Here is a 14470-nt window from a genome sequence, read left to right as displayed (position 1 = left end):
ATAGTTTAGATAAATCTTGGATGTAACTGTTTGCAATTTTTACATAGTTGGTAGGTGAGTGATTCAGGTGTAGAATGTGCAAAGGTGTAAATTCAAATTAAAGGAGATAAACTCTAAAATATTTTTACAATTAGCCTCTCCATACACTGCCTGATGACAACTTTTAGACTTCCCAATGAACTTTGCACTCAGTTATACAGAGTTATCCAAATATTAATATTAAATTCATTTTATTTACCAGTTGATATACAGAGAAATAGAGGAAGTGTTTCAATGAGCAGGAGCTGAATGACATAAATTGCCATAAAGACATTCCTTTTTGTAGCATTAGAAGTACTTTAATGAAGTAATCAGAACATACACATTCTTTTACAGTGGACACCATCAGAGTGTCCCTCGGGCTGGTTGTGGTCCAGGCAGTAGTGGTCTGCGCTCGGAGAGGCCCTCTAATGAGGCAGGTCATGGTGGATCAGCTGATAGTGGGAGCCACAGGAAGGGCAACGCTGAGGTCTCCCTTCGTGAACCCAGAACCACACTATTTGCGTGTTGTCCTCCTCACCTGAAATCAAAAGGGGTTGGTCGTCAATGAACTGTATAACTTGCATTTTGGTGGGCATCTGTGAATTCTGATTTTGCTCATCATATCACCTATTTAATCACGATCGCTGGTAGTTAAATACAACAGTGGATTGTCCTGTCAAATGAAGTTGATAGGTATTTATATTACTCAAGTGTTAAAATGTGTCTGACGCCTCTTCTACTGGGACGTCTGGCTGTGTACTTAAGTGGTACATTTTACCATTCACAAATTATTCTGTGTAATTACAGAGTTCACTGTAAAGTGGAGTGGCATTTCACTTACAAAGACAGCCGACAATACGCTTATTTTGCGTGCTGGGAACAATATGTGGGTCCGCTCTTGTTCCAGCATAATGTTTTGGTTTGAAGATGCTGTAAGGATCCTGAGGAGACAAAGCAAAGACCCAAGTCATTTGGGAATCTTAAAACAATATCGGCTGAAACACACTAAAGATAAAATCACGACAAATTTGTCGGGCTCACCTTTCCCTTCTTCAGCGACTGCAGAATGCGCCTCTCCAAACCGGCCGCCTGCTCCTCATCTGTCGGTATTCCTGAGAGACGAGTATAAACATGCCACCACCTTAGATGTACGAATACAATACCACGTTTTTTCACTATATTGTCATCATATTTCTCAGGACTAGCAGGTGCATTCCTATCTGCAGAATAATTATAGGGTTGATGCAAAATACGAATGTAATCTCGAGTAGTCAAAGAGCCTCACAGTTGGGATTGTTGTTAAGGCAAACAAGGTGTTGTTTACACTGTGGACCTATACATGTGGACCTGTACATTTCGCGCAACCATGATAAAATGCGCACAAAAATGGAGAGGTAAATTCTGGTTTGAGGATAGCTGTTCGATAATTTCCGTTGCGGCTGTTGACTATGCTAAACTGCACGTCCGCAAACCTGTTACTCCACGGCCAGTTATGTCCTCCATGCTCAAAGGAAATTGGCACAACTTCTTGGAGCACTTGCCAAAAGAGGTGGGCCTGCCAAAGGGCCTTCCACGAGGATATAGCGTACTCGAAATGACCTTGATTTTTCCTGGATTATTCAAAATCAAAATACTTTACCCTACCTGCTGAAATAATTATTATATTAACTAAAAAACTATCAATGCTCATAAATATCATCCACAGTTCAGGCTACTCGTCCTGCGTCGTGCGTAATGTTCCCTAAATATAAATATTACGCACATAGCGCAGCATTCGGTTACAATAACTTTCTCAACTATACGTCTCTCATGTCATAGAGTAGGTAAAGGTAAACATGCTATGGATTCATTTGGTTATCAATATCTGAGAACTTAAAATTCCTTGAAATCTAGACTGATTGAAACATGTCCAGACGGAAAGAATTAACATAAAGTTCTTTAGTTAAATAACTTACCTTTTCCTGCGGCCAATGCCCTTTGTGGCAATCTCATCGGAACATTAATTCTGGCTAATTGGATAGTTTTGCAAGTTCGGAGGAGAATTCTACTAGCCATGTTTGCGACAACTGTACTTTCACTTCCCACTGTATGACCTGAGACAGTCCGTTGTACTGAAATGACCTGACGTCTAGCCTGCACTGCCTATGACTGACGTACACTTGACCATTCATGGCACAGTGGTGGTGCGTATAGACCAATAGGCTGGAAGAAACAAAGCTTAGGCTTTCAAGCAGGTGTTCATTTCATTATTAGCCTACAAACATGTGAATCTATAGGCCTATTTAGCTACACTTACCAAAAAACTTTTTACAGTCTATATTTAATCAGAAGGCCTATGTGTGAATGTGCCATACATTACCAACTATTTACTCAATAGGCTAACAATAGCAAACTTTGCGCTTTAATACGGAGTCCTACATGGCCATGGTAAGAATGTGTTTTTATTGAGCTGGGATTTTTTGAGCTCTTATTGAGTTCCCTCGCAATACTTTGCCATCTCACAAGTTTTTGCGTTAGGCTACCTCGCAATGCAAAATTATCGCGTGGGAACGTACAACGCATTGTAAGGAAAGTGTTGGGAGGGAATGCAAGACTATTGCAAGGTCTTTATACATTTAATATCTATACTTCTATACATTTATTGCTATACACTTCCACCTCTAACAAATAATTCCCACTATGGCCCTGTCGGAGAATCTCACCGTAGATTTTTCTCAACATACCATTAATACGGCTGTTATGCATCTGTGGAATCAAATGTTTATTTTACACTGTTTCAACAGTAGTCACATAAAAATAGCATCAATGCATCACAAATGCAGAAAACAGAATGAGAGAGTTGGGTGAGTCACTGGAGGGAATAGGCTATACAGCCATTTGCTGATTATTTGGGATACATTTCTGTAAATGTTGTGTTACCATGTACAATCACAAAATGTGTTGTTAGCGAATACTCCTTATTAATAAGTCTATTCATGCCAGCAAAAGCCTCTTATCTTCCTCTCATTTCCTCCCAGTGTCCATGTACACATTGATCATTCCTCTCCTTGTCACGACACCTGTGCCCTTCTGTCCTGACTCACAGACACTCAGAAAAACAATTACAAATCTGGATGAAAGAAAAATGAAGGTTGCTTTGCAGTGTTCCCTTTCCAAAAGTACACATCCTATCATCATTAAATATGTCTTTTCAAAGAACTAAAAGGTCCATGGAATGTCCTTCGCAGAGGGTGATGAGGAAAGAGCTCACACTAATTGCCAAGGCTCAAGTTCAATAGGGAATATCTACACTAATTGATAAGGCTCAAGTTCAATAGGGAATATCTGCACACTGCAGACCGTAAGTCAACTGCAATGTTACAACTAGCAAATACTCAAGTAATTGTCTACATCTACTAAAAACTTAACCCACATACTATAGTAGAATAAACATAATACATGAGGTGCTACAGTTATATTTCATAATTCCTGAATTTCTGTAAGATATCAGAAGGAGCGTCAGCTGACCAGCGGAATCTCTGATGCCAGTAGTCACCTGGGTGAAGAGAAAAATATAGACAACAATAAACAGCTTTAAATAAGATGCACTTTACAGCAGAGCAAGTGAAGAAACAACACGTGTGAATAAACAACACTCATATAATACTACACAATTAAAAGGCCGTAACACATGCATTAACATGTCATAGGAAAACAAGAAGTCAGACACAGATGAGCTACTTGTATACTGTATCAGAAAATGAAGAGTCTCTCACTGGAGGACAGAGGAGCCTCCGAGGACAGCTCCTCAGTCTGCTCCAGTTTAGAGATGGAGGCCTTCTCCTCAGGTACTGGTGGTGCTGATGATTCCTTGGAGTCCTCCAACATAGGCTCTTTCTTAGCCCTCACGGCCCAGTGCATTGACTGAAAACAATATACAGCATACCTCATCAAACAATGGACCACTAGAATTATTTTTACCACCAACTGTCACCTGTTTATTCAGTACCAGAACCGATGAAATAATGTATACTGTAAGTTACTAAAGATAATAAGTTGCTAAATCTACATGCTTTACATCAACTGTTATTTTTGCCTCTACATTCTGCATTACATCTGACTACATATCTTTATGGTAACACACTGACAGGAGTATGTTTAATGTATCTACATACAGTTTTCACAGACTGGCTGAGGGCTCGCCAGTCTCGGAAAGGCACTGTTAACTGGCTCCTCATCCAAAGGTCATAATTCTTCCTGCTCTCCTCATTGGTCAAAACCTCTTTAGCTTCCTGTAACCTTTGAAATTCCTCCACTGGAAAAGAAAGAAATGTTGAAAACCAAATATTATATGAATATATTAATGCATATTTTTGAAACAGAAAAGGACCATAGTTAAATTAATGTGTCTTTAAATGTTATTTTGGATGTAGTTTGACTATGCGCTACATTTATTCACCTTACGTTTTTAATCCAAAGCGACTTGTATGAGGAACAACAATTCCTTGCAAAGTTTTAATGTCTCAAATTGTGGTCCAGCTACTCCATACAGAACCAAGGGTTGCATGGATTTCCGTAAGGGTAGTTATAGCTTTACTAGAGCTTTGAACAACATGAGGGTGTTGAAGAAAACAGGATAATAGTCTTGCTATTCAGCAAGCAGCACAAACTTCATTAAAACCATGCATACAAAAAAGAGTAAAGGGTCATACCTGCTTTGGGGTTTTCTGGATGCTTGTCAGGATGACAAGCCAATGCTCTTATTTTGTATTCATTCACTATCTGTTCTGTCTTAAGGATGAAGACAAAAACAAGAGAGCCTGATTATTTTTCACAAGACAAGAAACACTAACATCTGTTCATGGTCAATTGAGGTCAAGAAATATGTTTGGCAGTTACAATTCTCTGTACCCTCTTCTTTGAAAGAAAATGACTAAGACATCATCAGATTGTGCATTGTGGGCTATGACCATGAAGACAATTAGCCTGCAGCGGACCCGCTATTCGTATTCAACAGGTCCGCCTACCTTTGGGTCTCTTGTTGAGCTATGAGTCATCCAGTTTGATATTAATAAACGATGATGGAGTAAGAATACACAAAACACAGCGCCTGTATAATCCATATTCAAACAAACTGTCGTTAAAAACTACACTCGTTTGTCCAGATGTGCTTTCCATTTTCACATGAAAGTCTATAAACTATTCTAAGTGGTTTGTAATTTTTAAAACAGTGGGCTACTCGAATGCACTGCAGAAACATAGCATGACTGAAGAATTGCAAATGTTGGCTATCACAAAAGTAAGCTACACCACCATAACAAACAACCAATCTTACCGATGACAGCTCATCGCACCCAAGTAGGCCGTAATAATCTTCCAAATCTTCCGATCTGCAATTCAAAATCGACTCCATATGAGCCAAAGAACCCTTGCCGTTGCCAACAGTGCCGTCACCTCTCACAGCCTGCTAGATGTGACAATTTTGTATCTGCCACTGTTACAATATATTCACATGCTCTCAGTGCGCATGCGCATTCTTTTCATCGTCTGTCAACTCTGCTCGGCTCAACTCTGACACACAGGGAATGCCAAAGGCAAAGGCAGAGTTTGAAAATCAGTAATTACGAACACATTATGGCAAAATTACAAGACCATGTTTCAAATTTGAAGAAATAAAATGTACAGGCTTCAAACAATTGTGGAGTCGAATAGAAGAGAGACAACAAGACTCTTTATCACACTCCCCCAAATTATTGATTTACCATATTACTGTTAAATTACATATAACTTGTCATTGTTTCATTGTTTTCATTATGGTTTGGTCATCCACTATCCCATAATGCCTCACTGCTCATTCAAGCACCATCGGAAGTGTACTCTATTCCTTTTCCACCCATTACAGCGCGAGTAGCATGGTGGTGGACTGAGGCAGGGGTCTGAAATTTACAATACAGCGGTTTAGATAAAGTTGTCCAAGATGTCTTTCCCCGCAAAGGAAGAGGAGGAGGAGGTACAGCGAATATCTTTTTTATTTAGTAGAATTCGCCGCCATGTGACTTCTCTTGTCCGTGATGGCGTAGCTAGCTAGTTAGCTAACTGAAGGCTAGCCGGCAGATGCTTCTAGTAACGTACACAGCATCACTCGCATTTGCTAGCTAGCTCGTCATGCTGAAAGAAAACCCCGTTGCATTCAAACTAGGTTGGATTGCAGTGATATGCTGTAATTTAGTAAGTGGTTAAGTAAAACAAATCACATAGTCAATAGTTGAAACGATTGTCATTCTGCCACAGTAAGTTGACGCTAATGTCAGGTCAATTTTTATTGACTTGTGATGGACAGCTTGTAAATCTCTTCAGATGCCATTGACTTTACAGATATAGCTTAAGCACATGAAATATGTAAGCAATGGCATATTGAGTTTGTGTATTTGGGGAAGCCTAGCCCCAATGCTTCTCCCTTGTTCGTTTTAGTGTTTCGTCTAGGCCTGACGTTAATTTAATTTCTTGATTCTTAATATCTCAGTTCTGCGTGTCTAATGTAATTTCTCAATCTTTACAGTATGACCCATATTCATATACCAATGACTATGATCTTCACACTGGTAAGTAGCCTATGTGGATTAGTCATACAATTGTTGTGCTGTGCCATGATGTGAATTCCATGTTATCCTGCTTCTCTTGACATACTTTTAAGCTGGCCAGGCCCGCTCAATCTCTCCCCCACTTTGCCTTTGCCCCCACTTTCTCCCTCAGGTGACCCAAAAGCTGACCTGGCATTTGAGCGTCAGTATGAGCAGCAGACCTACCACGTCATCCCTGAGGTGATCAAGAACTTCCTGCAGTATTTTCACAAGACCACCTCAGATCTCATCGACCAGAAGGTGTACGAGCTGCAGGCCAATCGGGTGTCCAGTGAGAGCATCGAGCAGAAAATCTATGAGATCCAGGATGTTTACGAAAACAGGTGTGTTTTGTAGAGTTGTTCACACTTCCAGAAACATCTGTCATTGAGTTTCAATTGATTGGTTATTTAAAGGTTAAGGTCGTTGTTTGTTATCGATCAATTGATCGCCATTGTATGTGTGGCTTTTAGCAAAAATCACCGTTGAGGATGATGTCAGCTGTATAAAGAAGGAGTAGTGTATTGGAGCTGTAGTATGGGGATAGTGGGGTGCTGTTGTTATTCAATTCTTAATGCTTTTGAATCTCTCTTGTCCAGCTGGAACAAGCTCACTGATAGATTTTTTAAGACCTCTCCCTGGCCTGAGGCGGAGGCCATCGCATCACTGGTGGGCAATGGTAAGTGTGTTTGGCCCCTCTCCTATTGAGATTTTATAGGGTTCCGTTTGTTTGGACTTTGAACATACATGATCGATTTCTATTAATGTGTGAGATCATTTGGTTGTCTCTCTTTCATCCTCTTGCAGATGCAGTGTTCTTGATTCTTTATAAAGAGTTGTACTACAGGCACATCTACGCTAAAGTCAGCGTAAGTTTGAGTTGATTTTTTTGTCTTGTCTATGGATTATAAATCTGCGGTTATAAATAGTGTTAAACTAGTGAATGTTCCCTATATTACAAATTGGTATTTCACTAAATTTGGCATAGCATAGAAATTCTATTTTTAGAGGTTGATGAGGTGAAATTGTTGTGTTGATGTAGTAGTAGTTTGAGTGGTGTAATCTAATATATTCCGTCATATTTTCATAGGGAGGACCAACTCTGGAACAGAGATTTGAATCGTATTATAACTATTGCAATCTTTTCAACTACATTCTCAGTAAGTATATTTCTTTGCAAGCATCTTAACTTGCTTTGATACACACAGTTTAATCTCTTTGAACAACATGCAGAGTACACTGAGTGCACTACATAACTCAAAGTAAACAGTCTTGAGAAGCTGAATCTGTGTTGTACTTAGTATTACTTTTGTCCAGTTTGCAAATTATACGGGTACAATCAATTGAAGTATTCAGTGTGTTACCATGGTATAACCATGAATGTTGAAAAATGTTTTAAAGAAAATATGAGGTCACTCTCAAGAGTGAAACAGTTTCAACTTTTTGGATCCCCAAACTGAAGAGCACCAGAGGAACACCCTAACAGCACTCCTTGCAAATTGTTTGTGGCTGGATATATAATATTTTCTAAGTCCCCAGTTGATGAATTTCTCCTCATGATGCTGGTCTGACCCTCCGTGTTGTGCTTTCTCTGTAGATGCCGATGGGCCCGCACCTCTGGAGCTTCCCAACCAGTGGCTTTGGGACATCATTGATGAGTTCATCTACCAGGTAAAACCAAAGTCAATGCTAGAGTGTGCAATATGATTTCACCAACACCATTTCATGAACGGTGCTACACTGTATTGTCGCATCAATAGCATTTTGATGTTATGAGGTTTAATCCTGAGCCCTTTTGCTCCTTCCCGTAGTTCCAGTCCTTCAGCCAGTACCGGTGTAAGACTGCCAAGAAGTCTGAGGAGGAGATTGAGTTCCTTCGCAACAACCCCAAGATCTGGAATGTGCACAGCGTGCTGAACGTGCTCCACTCTCTGGTAGACAAAAGCAACATCAACGGACAGCTGGAGGTCTACACGAGCGGAGGTAAGACGAGATGAGGGGCTACTTCATTTTTCATTTGTGCAGGATATAATGTTAATCTTTATACAGTTACTTTTGTGCGGTTTGACTTGGGCTCTCAGTATCCTGATACATTTGGATGGATATTGGGTCCTACTTGCTTACAATACACAGATGGGTTTCCAAAAAATCAAATATTGTGAAAATGTTCATTTTTACCCCCTAATTTAGTTCAAAAAGTGACGCATGTATTCATAACATATAAAGTAAGCTATTTCGAGCCTTTTTTAATTTAATTTTTATGACTAATGATGACTGCTTACAGCTCATGAAAAACCAAAATCGGTTATCTCAAAATATTAGAATAAAAAGTTCATAAAACAGAAATGTCAACCTGAGAAGATCTCTAATCATGTTAATTAACTCAAAACACCTGTAAAGGTTTCCTGAGCCTTAAATCTCCCAGTCTGGTTCATTACACACAACCACAATCATGGGGAGGACTGCAGACTTGACAATTGTCCAGAAGACAGTTATGGACACACTCCACAAGGAGGGTAAGACAAGACAATTGCTGAAAGGGCAGGCTGATCACAAAGGGCTGTATCAAAGCAAATCTGTGGAAAGTTCACTGGAAGGAAAAAGTGTGGTAGGAAAAGGTGCACAAGCAAAAGGGATGACGGCAGCCTTGAGGATTGTGAAGCGAAGACGATTTAACAACTTCACAAGGAGTGGACAGAGGTTGGGGTCAGTGCATCAAGAGCTTCTGTGCACAGACGTGTCCAGAAAAAGTGTTGCATTGCAAGCCTCTCCTGAACCAGAGACAGTGTAAGAAGCGTCTTACCTGGGCTAAGGATCGAAAGAACTGGACCGTTGCTCAGTGGTCGAAGGTCCTCTTCTCAGATGAGAGCAAATTTTGCATTTCATTTGGAAATCAAGGTCCCAGAGTCTGGAGGAAGAGTGAACGGGCACAACAGCCAAGTTGCTTGAAGTCCAGTGTGAAGTTTCCACCGTCAGTGAGGCTTTGGGGTGCAATGTCATCTGCTTTTGTTAGTCCACCGTCTTTTATCAAGTCCAGAGTCAATGCAGCTGTCTACAAGGAGATTTTACAGCACTTCATGCTTCCATCTGCTGGCAAGCTTTATGGAGATGCTGATTTCCTATTCCAGCAGGACTTGGCACCTGCCTGCAGTGCCAAAAGTACCACAGAGTGGTTTGCTGACCATGGTATTGCTGTGCTTGATTGGCCAGCCAGCTCGCCTTGACCCCCACAGAAAATCTATGGGGTATTGTCAAAAGGAAAATGAAATACACCAGACCCAACAACACAGATGAGCTGAAGGCCGTTATCAAAGTAACCTGGCCTTCAGTAACGCCCCAGCAGTGCCATGGACTCATTGCCTCCATGCCACGCCACCTTAATGCAGTAATTTGTACACAAGGAGCCCCAACCACGTGCCTACTGGTTAGCGCTTCGGACTTGTAACCGGAGGGTTGCCGGTTCGAACCCCGACCAGTAGGCACGGCTGATGTGCCCTTGAGCAAGACACCTAACCCCTCACTGCTCCCCGAGCACTGCTGTTTTTGCAGGCAGCTCACTGCGCCGGGATTAGTGTGTGCTTCACCTCATTGTGTGTTCACTGTGTGCTGAGTGTGTTTCACTAATTCATGGATTGGGATAAATGCAGAGACCAACTTTCCCTCACAGGATCAAAAGAGTATATATACTTATACTTATATATAACCAAGTATTGAGTGCATACATTTACTTTACTTCTTATAACTTATCAACTTACTATTTTTTCTGAAGTTCGACATTTCTATTTTATGAACTTTTTTTATTCATGAGCTGTAAGCCCGAAATAAAATTTCTCAATATTCACATTTTTTGACCCACAAAAAATGTGAATATTGAGACCCACCTGTAGTTCATTCATCATGGTTTATGAAAGTGAGTTACTTGAGTGAAAGTGATGAAAGTGAGTTACTTAAAAGTGAGTCTCCTACAAACTCAAAGAAAACACCATTCAATTCAAAAATCAGTGAAATGTTTTCCTAATGCCAAGTGATCTGATCTAATCTGGTCTGCTGTGTCCTGGGTACAGGCGACCCAGAGAGTGTGGCTGGGGAGTATGGACGCCACTCGCTCTACAAGATGCTGGGCTACTTCAGTCTGGTGGGGCTGTTGCGCCTGCACTCACTGCTGGGCGACTACTACCAGGCTATCAAGGTCCTGGAGAACATCGAGCTCAACAAGAAGGTAGGCCTCGTACTGCACGCCTGCCCTGCGATGCTGTTGAGTGTGTGATTGTGTCTGCAGGGCTGTGCATAGCCCTGTCTAGTGTGTATGGTGACCATGACCAGGAACAGCTCTCTTTTTTTGTTGTTTTCAAGACTAAATTGATCTAATGTCCATTTAATGTTTCTGTATTAATGTATGTTGTATGTCATGTCTGTGTCTTCTGAATGGACCTTGACTCTGCCAATAAAGTTGATGATGTATGTAATAGTGTTCAAAACACTGATACATTAAAGTAATAGTGAGATTATTATTACATGGTATGAATCTGAGTCTGAGCGATGTAATGTTTAGGTGTTTCTGCAAAGTCTTAAGTCCCATTTAATTCCCACAGTCTCTCAAACATGCGTTCTTTTCTGTTCTGACCAAACTGACCCCCTCTTCTCTGTACTCCATCAGAGCATGTATTCTCGCGTTCCCGAGTGTCAGATCACCACCTACTACTACGTGGGCTTTGCTTACCTGATGATGCGCCGCTACCAGGACGCCATCCGTGTCTTCGCTAACATCCTGCTCTACATCCAGCGCACGCGGAACATGTTCCAAAGGTCCACCTATAAATACGAGATGGTCAGTCCCTTCTCTTGAGTCTGCTCTCTGCACAAATACGAGATGGTCAGTCCCTTCTCTTGAGTCTTTTGTTGTCTCTAAGAACTTGTCCAAAGCTTGTTTCTTGTGTAAGGTCTTTCGTTGTACAGCAGTTTATTTTGCTGAAGATACATGTCAAGACAGCCAATCATCTTGTAATGTCTAGTATTAGAAGGCTAGGGAATAGGGTTGGCTTCGCTCAGATGGATTGGTTTAGGCTGAGTGATATTGGTTTGTGATGCCTGCACTCATGGGCTGTCTTGCCGCCTTCTCCCTCCCATCACCAGATTAACAAGCAGAATGAGCAGATGCACGGCTTGCTGGCCATCGCCCTGACCATGTACCCCATGAGGATCGACGAGAGCATCCACACTCAGCTGCGGGAGAAGTACGGCGACAAGATGCTCCGCATGCAGAAAGGGTGAGTAGAGTCCTTACTTACACACACCCACACACACACAAGGACGCACGCACGCACACACACACACTCACTCTCTCACCAGCTACAGTGTCATACTTAACGCTGTTGTCCTAAATGCTGTTCTTGCAAAGGGAATGAGAAGGGGGCACACATTTTAACATGCCTTTAGACAAACCTGCTGTTTAATTAATAATTGATTTATCAGATCAGAATAATCAGTATTTTTGCCTCCGTACAAAATGTCCGGTGTGATCTGGTTTGAATGTTACGCCTCATGTATGTAACAGGGTTCCCATGGGTCATGGAATTTCTGGAATATCATTGAATTTCGGAAAGTCTATTCCAGACATGGAAAGTCAGGGAATTTATCATTTTTGGGGCAAAGTCATGGAATATCAGGGCATTTTATTGAAGCATTTTAAAATTTACTTGCCAAAATACATTAATATAAATATATTTCCACACAGAATTGGTGTTTGTCTGGTTATTAGCTTTACTGCTTGCTTGAGTAGTTGTGGTTAATCCAACTTTGTTTATTCAGTGCCCATTTATTTATCTCCCGCTCTAAAAAAGTAAACGTTTCTTGAACGGCTGCTCTGAAATCATTGGTTGGTATATTGTAGTATTCATTATATAGTAAGTCATGGAAATTCCGTTTTTTGTCAGGGAAAAGTCATGGAATTTTACATTTGACTTAGAGTGGGAACCCTGATGTAATGTTTGTCTGGTTTCCTCTGTGGTGTCCTCCAGAGACCTGACCGTCTTTGAGGAGCTCTTCAGCTTCGCCTGCCCCAAGTTCCTGTCTCCGGTGGTGCCCAACTATGACAACGTCCACCCCAACTACCACAAAGAGCCCTTCCAGCAGCAGCTCAAGGTCTTTGCCGAGGAGGTGCAGCAGCAGGCCCAGCTCTCCACCATCCGCAGGTACCGCACTTCCCTGTGTGTGTGTGTGTGTGTGTGTGTGTGTGTATATATAGACCATAGGTACCACACTTCCCTGTGTGTGTGTGTGTGTGTGTGTGTATAGACCATAGGTACCGCACTTCCTGTGTGTGTGTGTGTGTGTGTGTGTGTGTGTGTGTGTATAGATCATAGGTACCGCACTTCCCTGTGTGTGTGTGTGTGTGTGTGTGTGTAAAGCTGTTTGTGCCTTTTGTTGTTTTGGTTTGTTTTTATTTATTTGACTAAACTTCACACTGGTGTGTCTGTGTCTGTGTGTGTGTGTCTGTCTGTGCATTTAAACCCGGTCTCCTCCCTCCCTCTCTAGCTTCCTGAAGCTCTACACCACCATGCCAGTGGCCAAGCTGGCCGGCTTCCTGGACATGTCCGAGCAGGAGTTCCGCATCCAGTTGCTGGTCTTCAAGCACAAGATGAAGAACCTGGTGTGGACCAGCGGCATCTCCGCCCTGGACGGAGAGTTCCAGTCCGCCTCTGAGGTGGACTTCTACATTGACGGGGTGAGTCTCAGCTATCGTATGACCACAGAGACCACAGTACATGGTCAGCTCACAAAGGGGATACCTTGAGATTTGTTCAAGTTTGTGCTGTAGGTTCTCATGAATGGTTTAGTGTTGTGTTTGGTGTGTTGCCATGGGTCAGTTTATTATATGATCACAAAGGTTTCTTGGTGTGTTTTCGAGCTTTCCATGTCACAACTGATATCACATACTGTTTTCTTTCTCAACTCGGATCAGCCAAAAGTGCACAGGACTATGGCAAAATTAAATTGCATTAATTGCAGTTGATTTGTTCAATGCATATTCAGCTGTTTAAATTTCATAATCTTCGTGCAGGATATGATTCACATCGCAGATACCAAGGTGGCCCGTCGCTATGGAGATTTCTTCATCCGACAGATCCACAAGTTTGAAGAGGTAAGTGACAGATCTCTGGTCTTTGTCATCATTGTGATGTGTTTTCGCTAGTATGATTGCATATTTTTATGAAATATGAAATTTATAAAATATACACATACAGGACTCAGTGCCGTAAAATGTGTGTGCTACACACACACACACACACACACACACACACACACACAGTCTCTAACAGTCACAGTCTCAGGACTCAGTGCCGTAAAATGTGTGTGCACACACACACACACACACACACACACACACACAGTCTCTAACACACACAGTCACAGTCTCAGGACATTGTGCCGTAAAATGTGCGTGCTATACACACACACACAGTCTCTACACACACACACACACACACACAGCCTCTCACAGACACACACTCGGTACACATCATATTGAATTTTGTTCTTGTTCCTCCTTCCAGCTGAACCGGACCCTAAAGAAGATGCCTATGAGCGGCAGCTCTACAAGTGCCACTGCCGCCACCCGTTCATGAGTTTGTCCAGCCAATCAGAAGCTGGAATTTTACTAGTTACACATGTCTGACCAACCAATCAGAGCCCATCTTTCTGAACCCCAAAGTCAGACTTTATCAATTTTCCGAGTTCAGATTATGTAACACTTTTTGAATTTACACAGAAAATGGAAATAAATCTGAAGTGGATGAAATGTTTTTGATGTGTTTCTTGATCTTAAATGCTTATACCAAAGTTCTTTTAGG

At 41.6% G+C, this 14470-nt stretch overlaps 3 protein-coding genes across 3 annotated transcripts; 1 reads left to right on the top strand and 2 right to left on the bottom strand.

The window, feature by feature from the left end:
- Nucleotides 1–213: 213 nt before the first annotated feature.
- LOC125311445 (cytochrome c oxidase subunit 5B, mitochondrial) lies at nucleotides 214–2158 on the bottom strand. Its single transcript, XM_048269506.1, has 4 exons — nucleotides 1977–2158; nucleotides 1063–1133; nucleotides 863–962; nucleotides 214–559 (listed from the first exon to the last, which is right to left on the bottom strand). Exons 1-4 carry the CDS (start codon nucleotides 2074–2076, stop codon nucleotides 447–449), a joined length of 384 nt encoding a protein of 127 aa, XP_048125463.1. The 5' UTR covers nucleotides 2077–2158; the 3' UTR covers nucleotides 214–446.
- A 611-nt stretch (nucleotides 2159–2769) lies between these two features.
- On the bottom strand, nucleotides 2770–5507 carry dnajc12 (DnaJ (Hsp40) homolog, subfamily C, member 12). Its single transcript, XM_048269940.1, has 5 exons — nucleotides 5336–5507; nucleotides 4713–4791; nucleotides 4176–4315; nucleotides 3777–3924; nucleotides 2770–3556 (listed from the first exon to the last, which is right to left on the bottom strand). Exons 1-5 carry the CDS (start codon nucleotides 5411–5413, stop codon nucleotides 3474–3476), a joined length of 528 nt encoding a protein of 175 aa, XP_048125897.1. The 5' UTR covers nucleotides 5414–5507; the 3' UTR covers nucleotides 2770–3473.
- Nucleotides 5508–5854: 347 nt separating this feature from the next.
- On the top strand, nucleotides 5855–14418 carry LOC125311551 (eukaryotic translation initiation factor 3, subunit 6 interacting protein). Its single transcript, XM_048269741.1, has 15 exons — nucleotides 5855–6010; nucleotides 6560–6602; nucleotides 6754–6964; nucleotides 7220–7299; nucleotides 7428–7489; nucleotides 7711–7780; nucleotides 8218–8291; nucleotides 8432–8603; nucleotides 10685–10839; nucleotides 11278–11448; nucleotides 11754–11887; nucleotides 12638–12811; nucleotides 13155–13344; nucleotides 13681–13761; nucleotides 14174–14418. Exons 1-15 carry the CDS (start codon nucleotides 5978–5980, stop codon nucleotides 14243–14245), a joined length of 1722 nt encoding a protein of 573 aa, XP_048125698.1. The 5' UTR covers nucleotides 5855–5977; the 3' UTR covers nucleotides 14246–14418.
- The last annotated feature ends 52 nt before the right edge of the window (nucleotides 14419–14470 follow it).

This window comes from Alosa alosa, chromosome 18, assembly GCF_017589495.1.
Source record: "Alosa alosa isolate M-15738 ecotype Scorff River chromosome 18, AALO_Geno_1.1, whole genome shotgun sequence".
Lineage (NCBI taxonomy): Eukaryota > Metazoa > Chordata > Actinopteri > Clupeiformes > Clupeidae > Alosa > Alosa alosa.
This window is presented reverse-complemented; position numbering and strand designations above follow the sequence as displayed.

Excerpts from the sequence above, each read along its gene's own strand:
- LOC125311445 (XM_048269506.1), bottom strand. The coding sequence starts at position 2,076 with ATGGCTAGTAGAATTCTCCTCCGAACTTGCAAAACTATCCAATTAGCC. Across the intron at positions 1,134-1,976 it reads GGCATTGGCCGCAGGAAAAG|GAATACCGACAGATGAGGAG; the intron begins GTAAGTTATTTA and ends CTCGTCTCTCAG. Across the intron at positions 963-1,062 it reads AGTCGCTGAAGAAGGGAAAG|GATCCTTACAGCATCTTCAA; the intron begins GTGAGCCCGACA and ends TTGTCTCCTCAG.
- dnajc12 (XM_048269940.1), bottom strand. The coding sequence starts at position 5,413 with ATGGAGTCGATTTTGAATTGCAGATCGGAAGATTTGGAAGATTATTAC. Across the intron at positions 4,792-5,335 it reads GGTGCGATGAGCTGTCATCG|ACAGAACAGATAGTGAATGA; the intron begins GTAAGATTGGTT and ends TTCATCCTTAAG. Across the intron at positions 3,925-4,175 it reads TCAGCCAGTCTGTGAAAACT|TCAATGCACTGGGCCGTGAG; the intron begins GTATGTAGATAC and ends TATTGTTTTCAG.
- LOC125311551 (XM_048269741.1), top strand. The coding sequence starts at position 5,978 with ATGTCTTTCCCCGCAAAGGAAGAGGAGGAGGAG. Across the intron at positions 8,292-8,431 it reads TTGATGAGTTCATCTACCAG|TTCCAGTCCTTCAGCCAGTA; the intron begins GTAAAACCAAAG and ends TCCTTCCCGTAG. Across the intron at positions 11,888-12,637 it reads ATGCTCCGCATGCAGAAAGG|AGACCTGACCGTCTTTGAGG; the intron begins GTGAGTAGAGTC and ends GGTGTCCTCCAG.